The following is a 14,884-nucleotide window of genomic DNA, read 5'->3' on the forward strand; positions in this document are numbered from 1 at the left end:
CTAACTGAATAAATTAATAGACACATGAGGAAATAAGTCCTGTGCAAATGTAACATTAACATCACTGCTCAGAGTGCAGGACCCCACAGGCCCTCCCATCTCCTCGTCTCCCTGGGCCCAGGGTTTCAGGGAAAAGTAACACAATTCATTTCTGGCCATGCCAGGTCCCTGATGCTGCAAATGTGCCTTAGCTCTGACCTGGCTATTGGTTTCCAGAATGAGAACACAGCTCAGCTCCTAGCTTCATAAAGGCCTCTCTCTCAGAAGATAACTTTTTGGAGATATTTTTATGAAAAAAAAAAAAAGACCACCCATTTCTATCCATCATGTTCCAGTTATAGTTTTGGGATGGTTACAAAACTGGCCACACTCTTAGTGGTTCCCTGTAGAAGAGGCTACGTAGCCCATCTGTAATCCCCCACAGCAACCTCTTCCCGAAGCCGCCTGTTCTTCAGAAACCTGTACCCAGCCTAGGCCCAGCAGATCAGACATCTGATGCCACAGCTACTCTGCATCCAAGAGAATAAACTCTGTGCTTGAGGAAATAACACTGCTGGCTCTGAAAAGGGTAAAGCCAGAGTAGACTCCTAATTCTGCTTAGTTATACTTTTCAGGTAGGTGAAATAGCTTTATACTTAATGACTTAAAACTACAAATTCAGACAAGAGAAGCCCTTCATCTTGTAAACTTCTGATAATGAATTTATTACTGGTGTGTAACTATTCTGAGATTTCCTAAAGCACTAAGAACAATACTGGGATATTTTTAAAGTTTCTTCTGAAACTAACATGATGACAAATCAAGCACAGAACTCATTTCCAAGGGCATCACCATAGATCCCTAATGCCTCTAGAACCATTGTTATTGACACTTTATCATATTTATGTTTACACTAAAACATATGCCAATCAACCCAGAAAATAACTGTTCTGAAGAGCGTCACTGTGCATAACTTTAAAATAGATAGGAAATGCTTAATTAGCATATTAGGAATTAACCAGATTTACAAATGTGCACCCATTAGAAATTTTACCCTTTAGAAATTTTATTTCAACTGGGAAGAAAAAAACACCATGAAACCACCCCAAATTATTTAACCATTAAAGCCAAATGGTTTAACAATATTTTGGGCTATTTTTAGGGAATACGCTACCACCAGGACATGAAATTTTCAGCTTAAAGTGAAGTAAAAACAAAGCTTAAAATGGAAATTGCTAAAATGGAAATTGCAACTGACATACTATGGTTCTGCAATTAAAATTAGTGGTGGTTCCTGTTCTCACAGGCATGTCAAAGCCAGCTGTGGAATGAGGAACATCAAGTGAAATAATGCATAAAATACACCAGAAAGAGTACTGCACTGGAGGCACTGTTTTAAAAACAGAATACACGGGCTTTATAAAGCTAGTTTCTTTCCCATTAGTTTTTTTAAAAGCACAATTCAACTAGAGACAGAAGTTGAGACGCAACGTCTCTGGGTAGTGTACTTCAGTTGTTAAAAAAAAAATAAGTTAAAAACAAGAGCACACCAACAGGAAAGCAGAGGTAATGGATTTATGTCATCCAAAGCCACATTAATTAGGAAAAGAACAGTTTGAAACAGCCAATTTGTACTCATTAAAAATGACAGGGGTGACAGCGTTACGTTAAAATTTTCTTAGGGCGTTTTCCAGTAGAACCCAGGATGCCCTGGGTAAAACTGTGCCTCCAAACTGTAACAAGTGCTCTGCTGGTTTATAATATTGTGCACGTCAATGAACCCATACATTTGGAAAGGGTAAATTCTCCACTCCTAACCTGCTTGTGTCATTTTGGAAAAACAACTGTTTTAAATGCAATATTGTATAGAAAGCTTGAACCTCGTAAACTTGGACCAAGAAACCAAATTAAGACCTTCAAGCATGTGGGTGTGTGTGTGTGTGTGTGTGTGTGTTTATATATATAAAAACATCCCTCCCCTACAATGAAAACCAAACAAACAAACAAAAAAAACCTAAAAGTGTATACCTGCTTTCTGATTTCACAGCAAATCAGAAATTGCATAGGATATACTTTGTGCAAGGCAAAAAGCCTTTTAAGTATCTGGAATATAACTCCTATCTTGCTCACAGTTCTGTGTATATCAGATATCATCAAATTTGTGTTTTAAGTAGTCTTTCATGACCTTGGCAATTGGTAGTTCATCAAGTAGCTTTAGGTTTTGAAGGCCTATACATTGTCGAATTTTAATTCGGCACAGGTCCTGCAAGTTTCTGGGCTGTCCTATAAAGACAGAAAAAAGAAAATATTACAAAGCTGCAAAGCACAACATTTAAGGCGGGCTTTAAGGTTCTGAAAAGAATAGTTTATTTCACTGGGAAGTGTCTCTCTGTGGACTTTACATTCAAAGGATCAGAGAGACTCTAGCTAGGAGGACATGTCCTGGGTACCTTCATATGGTGTCTCATTTGATCCTTTTCACATCCCTGGGATGGTCGATATTTTCACCTCCATTTTACAAATAGGGACACTAAAGATCAGGGATTTTAGTCAATTGCTCAATGTCAGACGACCAATTAAAGCTTTTTAGACAGAGGCTAAAACCAGCTCTTCTGACTCTAAGCCTGGTATGCCTACCAGTACAAACTGGAATGTCAGTTCTTGTCCCAGGTAGGCCTCTAATATGCTGGGTGAACCAGTGTGAGGCAAATCACTCTTCTGGGCCTCAGTTTCTCCACCTGAAAAGTGAGGGAACTAAAAGAGATGCTTTCTAACATGGCTCCTCCTGTCAGCTCACTGTCCAGGGCACAGAACACAATCCTGGGGAGCTCTCCCAAATGACATCTGCCCTGGTGTTCACCATGATTCTGGACACAGCAGAACTTGGCTGTGGGGAGGGCATGGACTGGGAGGGCAGCGGGGGCGGAAAAAGCACCCCAAGCTATTCTGAATCTCCATCTCTTCAAACGTGCCACCCTGACAATCTGCCAATAAAAACCTCTGCTATAACCCAACTCAAAAGAAAAATTACAAAATGCAATTCCTTTCACTTTTGAATATTGTGTTTTACCAAATCAATATAGATGACCACAAACACAAGCAAAAATTCTTTGCCACAGAGCCTCAGAAGTGTTTGGATTCACATAAATTCTACTTTCATATTAAATGGTAATAATAATACAAGCTAACATATGTTGAATGTGTACTCTGTGCCATGTAGTCTTATAAGCTCCCGATATATACTAACTCGTTTAATCCTTTTACGAGGGAAGTACTTTGATCATCATCCCCATTTTACAGACTGCTTGCATCTCTAAGTAACATGCTCAAAGTCAAGCAGGATGCTATACTTCAGCGATTCTCAAACTTCTTGGCCTCAAAACCTCTTTACAGGGACTTCCCTGGTGGCCCAGTGGATGGGAATCCGCCTGCCAATGCAAGGGACACAGGTTCGATCCCTGGTCCAGGAGGATCCCACGTGCCGCGGAGTGGCTAAGTCCGTGTGCCAGGGCTGCTGAGCCTGCACTCTAGAGCCTGTGAGCCACAACTGCTGAGCCTGCGCTCTAGAGCCGCCAGCCACAACTACTGAGCCTGCGATCTAGAGCCTGTGGGCCATGACTGCTGGGCCCGCGCACCTGGAGCCCGGCTCCGCAATGGGGCGGGGGCACCGCAACGAGAGGCCCGCGCACCGCAGTGGAGAGTGGCCCCCGCTCGCTGCAACTGGAGGGGGCCCGCGCGCAGCAGTGAGGACCCAACGCAGCCATAAATAAATAATAAATAAATAATTTTAAAAAACCCCAAAACACTTTACCATATTAGAGGTTAAAACAGAAATTTCAGAAATACTTATTAATTCATTTAAAAATAACAAAGATAAACCCCATTATATGTTAGTTAACATAAATACCATTGTTATGAAGGTAACAATATTTTCAAAAACAAATGAGAAGAATGGCATTCTTTCACATTTCTGCAAATCTTTTAAAGGTCTGGCTTAACAGATGATGGCTGAACTCTCATATATGCTCCTACACTCAATCTGTTGTGATGAAACCACATCACCCAGTCTCTGGGGAAGTCCACTTACTCTCATAAAAGAAGGAATGTGGAAAAGACAAATAGTGTCTTAGTATTATTATGAAAATTGCTCTGACCTCGATATCCTGAAAGAGTCTGGCTAACTCCAGGGGTCCCCAGGCCATACATGGAGTACTACTGCTGTACTTAGTACTTACTTGAATTGTACTCGTTTACAGGGATCACCATTATTCAAAATTAAGTAATTCTTTATAAACGAAAAAGGGTCCTTAAAACTTAGACCTCTGCTCTGTAAGACCTGTATGAACATGTGCTTTCCAAGAGGTACTTAATACATGGTCTCTTAACAGAATCACAGCTGAAGCTACTGCTTTCCTAAAAATGGCTGTAAGCTAGGGGCACGTGTATCCGTGGATGTCTGCATAAGGATCCCTGTGAGGCTGTAGCACTCACTCATGAGTCTCTTGGTGAGGTGTGTCCCCCTCATCGTCCAGATCTCTACTAAAAGGGCACTGCTGAAAGGGAGATGAGGTCAGGTTCCCCATCAGATTCTCTCCGAGCTCCTTTTCTCTACAGTACTTAACAAGGCTATGATTTTACATTTACTTGGTGATTACCCATTAATGTCCATCTTCCTCACATGTTCCATGAGGGTAAGACGATTTCTGGTTGCCAATGCAAAAGTCCAATGCCTGACACAATACTCAACAAATACTAGTTGAACAAATGAACACTTAATAGGCTTGTCCTTAAAGTATAAAACAGTCAGCTCATTGCAAAACACACCCATGTCAACGGCAAATCGTTTTCTAACCTGTTTTGAATTATTTTTCATCACCATTCATGGGCTACCTTTAGGAAGAGAATAAATTATCACTGTCATTTTTCAATAAATGCTTATAGTATTTGATCTGCAAATGCAAACCACCAGAATATGTATCAGATTTGAATCTTCTTTTTTTAAAGAATTTGATCTTCCTAATAGATGGCAGGTCCTTTTCAAGTACAATATTAATGAAAAGAACAACCACAATGTATTCAGGCAAAAAACAGATGACATAGAATTGACATATATAAATATACATGTGTACTTAAATGAAAACATATCATCTAACAATGTGGAAAACCTGTATTATTGGAATTTGCTTAGCTAAGATAGAAAAGATGGAAACAATAGGTTCCAAATAGGGGATCTTCTGATGGTCTCGTTTTGTGGCAGATTATACTCTCCAAAAACGACCACAGTACCTCCTATGCCTCATGCTCTTTCTTTTACAATGTGACTGGATACCCCATCATTAAGAGACGGTATCTAGGTTCCCTCTCCTTGAAACTGGGTGGGCTCATGACTATGGTGGAACTCATAGATCATAGCTTTCACCTGGCTCTTGGGACATTCACTCTTGGCACACAGCTATCACCACGCCATGAAGAAGTCTCAACAGTCTACAAAAAGGAACTGAGGTCAATGCCCAACATCCAGGCTGAGCTCCCAGCCAAGTGCCCGCACAACTAGCCAGCCATCAGAGTGAGCCCTTTTGACAGTGGAAAGGCCCCAGTCAAGTGGCTCCAGATGACACTGCTTGGAGTAGAGAAGTAAAATAATCAACTATTATTATTTTAAGCCACTAAAATTTGCAGCATTAGATAACCAAGTGAGATTCTGGGATGTGGAAGTAGGGGGTTGCCATTAAAAAAAAAAAAATCTAAAATAGATGGCTTTGTCATTGGGACCAGGCCGGGGGGGAAGCTTTGACGAGGCTGTTGGTCAGGGCTTAAGGGAAAGTTTTAAAAATGTTACTAGAAGCTGGAGGAAAGGGGAGACTTTTAATGGTTTAATAAATTCAAAGGAGGAAGCTACAGAAATACTACCACCCTCAGAAGCTATTGGTGCATTAGCCTTTCCCAGGGAAAAATGCACTTTCTATGCCTAAATGTCAGAAAGTTTTACTCAATTTGCTACAGAATTTTCTTCTTCTTAAGCAGTGTGTTGTGGCAGTCTTTTAATGTCTGGGGAGAATGTGATCTTTTGAAGATTTCCTGACCATGTATAATTCCTGTCTGCAGAAAGACCTTGAATGGTAAAGGCCAGAGTGGTTAAAAGCATCAACTCTGCAGCCAGCATCAACTGCTGGCCCCAGTAGCTCTTGGGTGAGCTACTTAGCCTCCTGCCTTGGTTTCTACACCTATGAACTAAGGATAACACCACCTACATAATAGGCCTTACAAGCATATAAAGAATTAGTTTTGGTAAAGTGCTTACAATAGTACACAGGCATATAGTAAGAGCTAATAGAGTATTTGGTAAATAAATGTTAAAATAGTAATTTTAAATACTTGTAAGGATACGTTTTACTTCCCCTTCTCAGAAATGTAGAGGGCTCCTTTTTGGAAGATGAAGCTTCCTGGTGTTAAGACGGTAAGAAAACTAGCTGACAACTTAACAGTAAAAGAACAACTCGTAATCTAGTCCTGGGAAACAGTCCTGAGCAAATTGATGGAAATCATATTCTGGAAATCACTACATGACCTGGAGTTGGCAGAGATGTGAGAACTTTGTATAAAAAAGCTGTGCAGTGATGAAGTGAGGTGTGTCGTTATACTACTGCTCCACAAATATACAGATATTCCCTCACCTTGCCAGGTAGCAGCACTGAGTGAAAAGCGGGTTACATAATAAAGAGTAATAAAGACTAATTGTAATGACTGTTATTTCTAAGACTATTTAAGGACCCATTTTTTCAGGAATATCATTTTAGGAATAGAAGATTATGACTGAAAAAGAAGTACAGGCATACCTCGTTTTATTGTGTTTCGCAGATACTGCATTTTTTACAAATTGAAGGTCTGTGGCAACCCTGAATTGAGGAAGTCTATCAGCGCCATTTTTCCAGCAGCATTTGCTCACTTCATGTCTCTGTGTCACATTTTGGTAGTTCTTGCAATATTTCAAACATTGCCATTATTATTATATTATTATGGTGATCTGTGATCAGTGATCCTTTTCTTGAAGTTACTACTAGGCTAAAAGGCTCAGATGATGATTAGCATTTTCTAGCAATAAAGTATTTTTTAAATTAAGGTACACACATTGTTTTTTTAGACATAATGCTATTGCACACTTGATATACTACAATATAGTCTAAACATAACTTTTCCATGTGCTGGGAAACCAAACAATTTGAATGACTTGCTTTATTGCAATAGTCACTTTATTGCAGTGGTCTGGAACAGAACCTGCAGTATCTCTGAGATGTGCCTATTATTTATTTTGTTGTCAACATATCACTCAAAAGTATTTACTGAGCACCTACTATGTACTTAAAAATGCACTGTCCCAGAGATTAAAGGGGCAAGAGAAAGAAGGAGGTGGTGGCAGAGGAAAAGAAGGCAGAGAAAGAGAATAAAGGGAACAAAAGCAAAAAACCAACACACGTGCACGCTGCTTACCAGGCGTCTTAGAAAATGACTCCTGTCCTGTTAAATAGCAACTGCCTTGTCCGTGGGATGACAGGGGAGACCTTGGGGGACATCTCACAAAAAGAGTATAATTTAAGGAATTATAAACACTATGGGGGATGCAGAAACACTACAAACTATTATCCATACTAATGAACTACAAGGGGATTACATAATACTTCAAAGGGTTATTAGTCTTTCCATTTGGTAAAGAAGCCCATCATTAGTAATAATTGGGCTGGTATAAAATAGGAAATCAGCTTTTGAAGGGTCTGGTCTAGTATAATTACAAAACCAGGGCAGCAGCATAATTTTGAAAATTAAATATCCTAAAGCACCTCCTTTTGACATGACCACCACTGCATTTATAATAGGCTAAACTTATTTATTTAGCACTCTCCATCTTAGGTCAACATCTGGAATGGTCTCCCAATACCTCTTTGTTTTATTTCAGTTTCCCATTTTAAGATCCTACCATAAACACATTTTATTCCTTTGCTTTTGCCTCTGAATTCCCTTCACAGGGACTTAGTATGAAATGTGTTAAATCTTATTTTACAGGACAAAGGTAGTTGCGAGCTCACCTCAAAATAAAAATCATGGTATTGTAAAATAAAAGGCTACTCTGATTTAACTCTTAGATAGAATCCAAAAGTACACAATGTCAGCCTTGATGACATTTGTCCACTTGTTACATTTTTCTTCACAGGCACACGAGCTTTGACCTATTTTTCTCATTTGCACTAAGCCAAACAAAAGCATATATTGCTTCCTAACAAATAACAGAAGTCCCTAGAAGCCTACATAAAAAATAGAAAGTAATACAAATATGACAGAAATAGTACAGAATAAGGTAATACTTTCCATATCAAAGAACCTTAAAATGTGGTATAATTTGACTTAAAACTGTGTACTATTTATTTATTTCTAAAAGTGATTTTAATAATTGGGACTAAATAACCTAATAAGACTACAATGTAGATGTGTAGCAAAATCCCCAATGAGAAGAAAAATCAATAATCAAAAATAACCTTAGTTAAAATGTGTTACACAAATTATTTCCTCAAAGAGTTATACTAAATAACACTATTTTGGTAAGTCATACTGAAAAAAAAAAAAGAAAAAAAAAAGTCAAAGATATTGATTAAAGAAGCATTTGAAAGGAACACAGGAGGAGTAAGGGCACCTGATGCTGAGGGGTTGTATGGGGTCATCTGCTTACATACCTACCTGTTGCTGTGCTGGACTTAGCTGAGAAAGCCACAGCCTAAATTTCACTTTCTTAAAATTAAAGTCATGATTTATATTCTTACTTTTTTTAAAGTTTAAAACTTTGCAGCTAAAACATACTACTTGACTATGACTAAAATTTAAATAAAGACATATTTCAGGTTACCATAGTGTTTATAAAATAGTATTTTTTTTTATAAAGACTTGTTCCTTTATTTTATTTTTTTTATTATTATCTTTTTGGCGTTACGCGGGCCTCTCACTGTTGTGGCCTCTCCCGTTGCGGAGCACCGGCTCCAGAGGCGCAGGCTCAGCGGCCATGGCTCACAGGCCCAGCCGCTCTGCGGCATGTGGGATCCTCCCGGACCGGGGCACGAACCCGTGTCCCCTGCATTGGCAGGCGGACTCTCAACCACTGCGTCACCAGGGAAGCCCTAAAATAGTATTTTTAAATGCCCGTGATTTCAGGTTACTGTAGTGTTTATAAAATAGTATTTTTAAATGCCCGTAACTGATGTTCTAGAAAGTAACAATCTTAAGTACTTGATGGATTAAGTCTCTGCACAACAGTTTATCCAACTCATTCCCATTTACCTAATCTTTTTCTCTTAGAAGTATGAGACCTTTATTTTTCAAATTCCTTTTGGTCAATTTACTTATTTAAAAAGTTTTTATTTAAATAATATATTTAAAAATTATTTATTAAATACATTAAAATTATTTAAAATTTAATTTAAATAATTAATTCCTATTATTAACTCCTTTAATTCCTTAAAACATACAAATTGAAATACTGATACAACCCAGCACTACCTTTTACCTACCACTGAAGCATAATGAGCAGCTGCTTCAAGTATTTGAACAGCATCTACTAGAAACACAGATCAGTGCATTACCTTAGACTCCTCTAGATATTAAACACAAACCCAACTGGCATATTCTCTGCCTTAAGAGTAATTTATACGAGAGCCTGCCATGCTATGTAAAAAAGAAAAAAAAAGGTGTTTAGTAAACAGTTAAGTGGTTAACTTACTCAAGGACTCCTTGGCACCTCTGATATGGTGCTGTGCACGGTGAATCTCTGAAACTGGGATCTAGAATCCAGGGTACTAGTCTTCTAAACTGACTTGCACTCTTAAAATTATAGGACCTCAAAGAATTTTTGTTTATGTGTGCTATACCCATCTATATTCATCATATCTAGAAAATAAATGTCAGAAATTTTAAAAATACTTATTGATTCACTTAAAATACTAGTAATAAATTTATTATCAGTTGAAATAAGTTTTTATGGGAAAAAAAGCTGCTTTTCAAAACAAAGATTTCATGAGAAGAGTGGCACTGTTTTACATCTCTGCAAATATCTCTTAGGTCTGGCTTCAGAGAAGACTGCTGGATTTACAGATCTGCTTCTGCGTACCATCTGTTGTAATATGCTGTTATGATTGAAGTAGATGAAGAAAATCCAGACTCACATAGGTAGTTGGAAAAGGAAGGCCATTTTCATGGCCTTTTTAGATAATCATGGATCTTCTTTGATACTTCACCAAAACTCAACAAGAGGTGTTTTTTTAAAGGTTAGATGCAATATGGAATCTGAAACCACAACAATGAACTTCTTTATACTCTTTCACATTAAAATCCATTGGTCTGTTTTGCCCTCTGAACGGATCTTTTACCCATGCATGATTTTGTAACATCATGCATTAGTCATTTGGAAAATACTGGTTACCTGGGTTATTATGCAGATCTTCCATATGTTGACCCAATTTATTACATGATATCAAAAAATTACTTTTGGGGCTTCCCTGGTGGCACAGTGGTTGAGAGTCCGCCTGCTGATGCATGGGACACGGGTTCGTGCCCCGGTCTGGGAAGATCCCACATGCCACGGAGCGGCTGGGCCTGTGAGCCATGGCCGCTGAGCCTGCGCGTCCGGAGCCTGTGCTCCGCAACGGGAGAGGTCACAACAGTGAGAGGCCCGCGTGTCGCAAAAAAAAAAAAAAAAAAAAATTACTTTTGTTATTATCTCTACTAATCTCAAAAATGTCTTTACATGTTGGGAAATTGTCAATGTCCCAGTGGCAAATACAAAAATACAAGTTTTTCAAAATTCTAATTTTCACTTGAAAGCTCAAATTTTATGACTCCCCATAAATACTGTCGGTTGTTTTCCTTAAGGTGACAAATGCACTTTATTCATTTTCAAGAAAATGTCTACCAAATACCAAAGCCAAAACAGCTATAGTTTGGCTGTCCGTCCATCCTTCAGGTAAAAATGGTATTCCACCAAAAATGCTGCTGGTTCAGCTCAAACAAATCACAGATGTACTTTTCCTCAATTCAATCACAGCACTTCATTACATAGTAAGAATACTTTCAATTTCCATCCCACAGAATAATTAAAAGGTACATACTGAAAGGGATAAGATTTAATAAAATTAAATCAAAGAGATTCCTAAATGGAACTGGAACACTCTTTACTGAGATTGCCTTGTGGTGAAGAACACAACTACGAGTACCCTCTGAGACTACTGCCTTGATTAATGCTGAGGTACCTGCCATTTTACCCACCACAGCTCTTACACCATCAGTGCAAAAGTCAGTGCAGAGACACAGACGTAGTGAACGGACATGTGGGCACGGGGGGGAAGGCGAGGGTGGGATGAATTGGGAGACTAGGTTTGACATAAATACACTACTATGTGTAAAACAGATAGCTCATGGGAACCTGCTGTATGGCACAGGGAGCTCAGCTCTGTGCTCTGTGATGACCTAGATGGCGGGGCGGTGGGGGAGAAGGGAGGTCCAAGAGGGAGGGGAGATAGGTATACATATAGCTGATTCACTTCATTGTACAGCAGAAACTAACACAACATTGTAAAGCAATTTTACTCCAATAAAAAAAAAAAGAAAAGGCAAATAATATCCTAGTATTGTTATGAAATTAGTTTTGGCCTCATGGGCACCTAAAACTGTCTCGAGGACCCCCAAGAGTCCACACTGTTCTACATGAATCCAGAAACAAAATAAAATAAAATCACAAGCAGCAGGATATCATCCCCTTTAAGAATGTTTATTAGCAAGAATTTTTAAAAGGAGGGACTCCACGGACTATGGTCTAATTTCCCCATTTTTCAGAGAAGGAAACAGACCCATAAGGCAGGTGGAGGCTAAGCAGCTTGCCCAAGTTTATTAGGTAAGTCAGACACTGGGTCAAGAGCCCATTAGCTGCTCTCTCCACCACCAGACTCAGCTGATTCAACGCACCCATGACACAGGCACAGCTGAGAAACCTTCAGGACGCTATAAGGGAGACACGTGCCTCTGAATACAAGTGGGCAAAACTCTACTCAGCCCAAGGGACCATGGATAGGATGATTTTCACATTGTAAGTAAAAATGATAAAAATAATGAATAGACTTCTGGTTTTAGCTCCAACATATAAAGAACTTGAAGTCCTCACTCCAGTCTTTACAAGAAGAAAAAGCTGAACAAACTGAAATTAATGACTTATCTAGGACCCATCGGTAAACTGATGTCACAGGGCAAACCTCCACCATAAAATCTGGAGAGAGAATCAGATCTAGAGTCACAGCTGGAATCTGTGCACCTGCAGCAGTAGCTACTGGAGCCACAAACTGGTAGGAACACTTAAATGGTCATTTTGACAAACTGCCAAGAGCCGTGCATGGACCAGCCTGAGAGGGAGAGCCACAGTCTTAGGAAACCCCCGATGTTCTGGCTTTCCTTTCAGGAACCCCATCAGGTTCTCACATGAAGAGACAATAAAGACCCCCTCATGGCTCTGCCAGGGGGAGGGTGAGAATAACTATCTGACATACACTCAGAAACTTCATAACAAAGTCTGTTCTGCAAGGGAAGAGACTTCACCAGAGTCTTACCTCACCTGGAGAATAAACGTTTCTCTGACTCCAGCCACTGCAGTCCTCCTAGCTCACCAAGGTGTGGGTATTTGGGGGTGGGGGGCAGGGCATGAAACAGGGGAGAGGGCAAAACTGCTTTCTCATGAAATCTCTCTTTCTTAAAAAACTTTCATATTCTGAGTAACTCCTTGACTCGGAAAGTTTACATGGTAGGGCAGGGAGATGATAAGGGGAAAAGAGCACTAGATTACAATCCCATTGCTCAAGGAGAGTTCTATTATCATTTAACCATTTCTCAGGGTAAGCTTTACTTATGAAATAGTCTTTCTTGAATTTTTAACGTTGCACCTCTTTTAACAACAGTTTCTTGTGCTCGCCCTTTCTTGTGCATAAATGTTAATTTTTTCTTTTGAATTGGACAAACATTCCTACAATCTCTGCTCTTTATCTTCAGCTAGAGATTTTTTGCCCATTCCTATACGCCAGAGTTCCCATGATCCTCTTAGCTCCAAATGGTGTCTGTGCAAATGCTACATACAAATTATTCTACTTTAATTAACTGCATGCATTTGCATGACCCTCAGAATGAGTGTCTCCAATAGACCTCCATCAACGGATCTCCATCATCCTCCATCAATGGACCTCCATCAGAACGTCTGCTGCTGTCTGTCATCACCACCATTTCTACCTGTCATTGGTCACATTTTCATTGCTCTCTCTGTTGTTGTCCCTTTAGTTTATTTGCTCCACTCTTTTTTTTTTTCTAGTAAAAGAACTAAAAGACCAAAAACTGGCTTATCTAAGCAGGAAACATCTTTCCCTCAGCAAGGTGATCTTCATTCTCCAGGTAGGATCTTTGGCTCTTCTTAGCTGTATTTACTGTTCCAGGGCACAAAAAAGCTGCTCCTTCAGTTGACTGGCTTTCTGGAGGTGATCACATTGAGTTCCAGCCATTCTAGAAGGCAGAGGTTTCTGGAAGTCTGTCTGTAGAATAACAACACCTCTTTGTGGCTTCTCCCTCTACTGTGACCAACAAGGCACCCACAGATACTACCTTATAACTAAGCCACTTGACCTGCTCTGTTTTTATGGAGTGTGTGTCAGAGTTTTTATGGCAATTTTCCTAAAAAGCCACAGTAGCTTTTAGATTCTAGGATTATGACTGTCTTGAGTTCTTCCAATTTAAATAACTTGCTCTCTAGTAAAATGGCCCTGAATAAAGACCACCAAGTGGCATTTCTGTTGTCCTTACACCTCAGGAGTCTGAGTTTTCAGATTTGAGGCCAAGGACTTGGGGCCTAGAGAGCGGTAGCTCTCAGCAGCAGTAAAGACTGAAAGGAGCTCAGGGATTTGACTTGATGGCTCCCTGAACCACCTAACCATCTTTCACTGTGGTTTTCTTTTCTTTTTTAAAAATTTATTTATTTATTTATTTATTTTTGGTTGCATTCGGTCTTCATTGCTGCACGCGGGCCTTCTCTAGTTGCGGCGAGCAGGGGGCTACTCTTTGTTGCAGCGCACGGGCTTCTCATTGCAGTGGCTTCTCTTGTTATGGAGCACGGGCTCTAGGCGTGTGGGCTTCAGTAGTTGTGGCAATGGGCTCAGTAGTTGTGGCTTGAGGACTCTAGAGTGCAGGCTCAGTAGTTGCGGCACGCAGGCTTAGCTGCTCCACGGCATGTGGGATCTTCGCAGACCAGGGTTTGAACCCATGTCCCCTGTGTTGGCAGGTAGATCCTTAACCACTACGCCACCAGGGAAGTCCTCACTCTGGTTTCCAAGAGAGCCAGTACAGAGCTCCAGAGGGCATCAGCTACAGTTGGTCCTTCTAGCACATAATTATTCACTAGGAAAAGAAAATCTAATAAATAATGCACAGGTGAAGCAGAACACTTAATTTGCTTTTGGCAGGAAACACCACTGACAGCAAAGTCAAGAAGTAATGAATTATGTTGCATCACCTGAAGACAGAGGGTAACTGCAGCCTTCCAAGGACAGATGGTCCTTCACTTCTGAAAAGCATCCCAAGTTTGCTCAGCCACCATCCTTACAGATGCAGCCAATCAGCCAACCCACACTTACTGAGGACCTACTAGGTGTATGGCTCTGCTCTAGGTGCAGTGGAGAACTCAAACACAAAGAGGCAGTCCCGTCGATTTTTCTATCTGCCCTACTTTTAAAGGTACATGTGAATCTCTTTTTAACTCAACATTCTTGCTCTCCAGCAGCACTCCATGGTGGAACTGAGCAGCTCCAAGGGCTGGGGGATGAAGGGGCAGCTCCACCCATCCCCC

At 40.1% G+C, this 14,884-nt stretch overlaps 1 protein-coding gene across 2 annotated transcripts in view; it reads right to left on the reverse strand.

Annotated features, from left to right (window-relative positions):
- Window positions 1–284: 284 nt before the first annotated feature.
- The window catches only part of ASB7 (ankyrin repeat and SOCS box containing 7), a 55,367-nt gene continuing 40,767 nt past the window's right edge, over window positions 285–14,884 (reverse strand). For both annotated transcript variants that reach the window (XM_081230176.1, XM_081230175.1), the window contains exon 6: window positions 285–2,262. In XM_081230176.1, coding sequence (XP_081086302.1) covers window positions 2,123–2,262 — 140 coding nt within the window. In that variant the 3' untranslated portion in view covers window positions 285–2,122. The remainder of the gene's footprint in view (window positions 2,263–14,884) is intronic.

This window comes from Mesoplodon bidens (assembly GCF_964165515.1).
Source record: "Mesoplodon bidens genome assembly, chromosome: 3".
NCBI lineage: Eukaryota > Metazoa > Chordata > Mammalia > Artiodactyla > Ziphiidae > Mesoplodon > Mesoplodon bidens.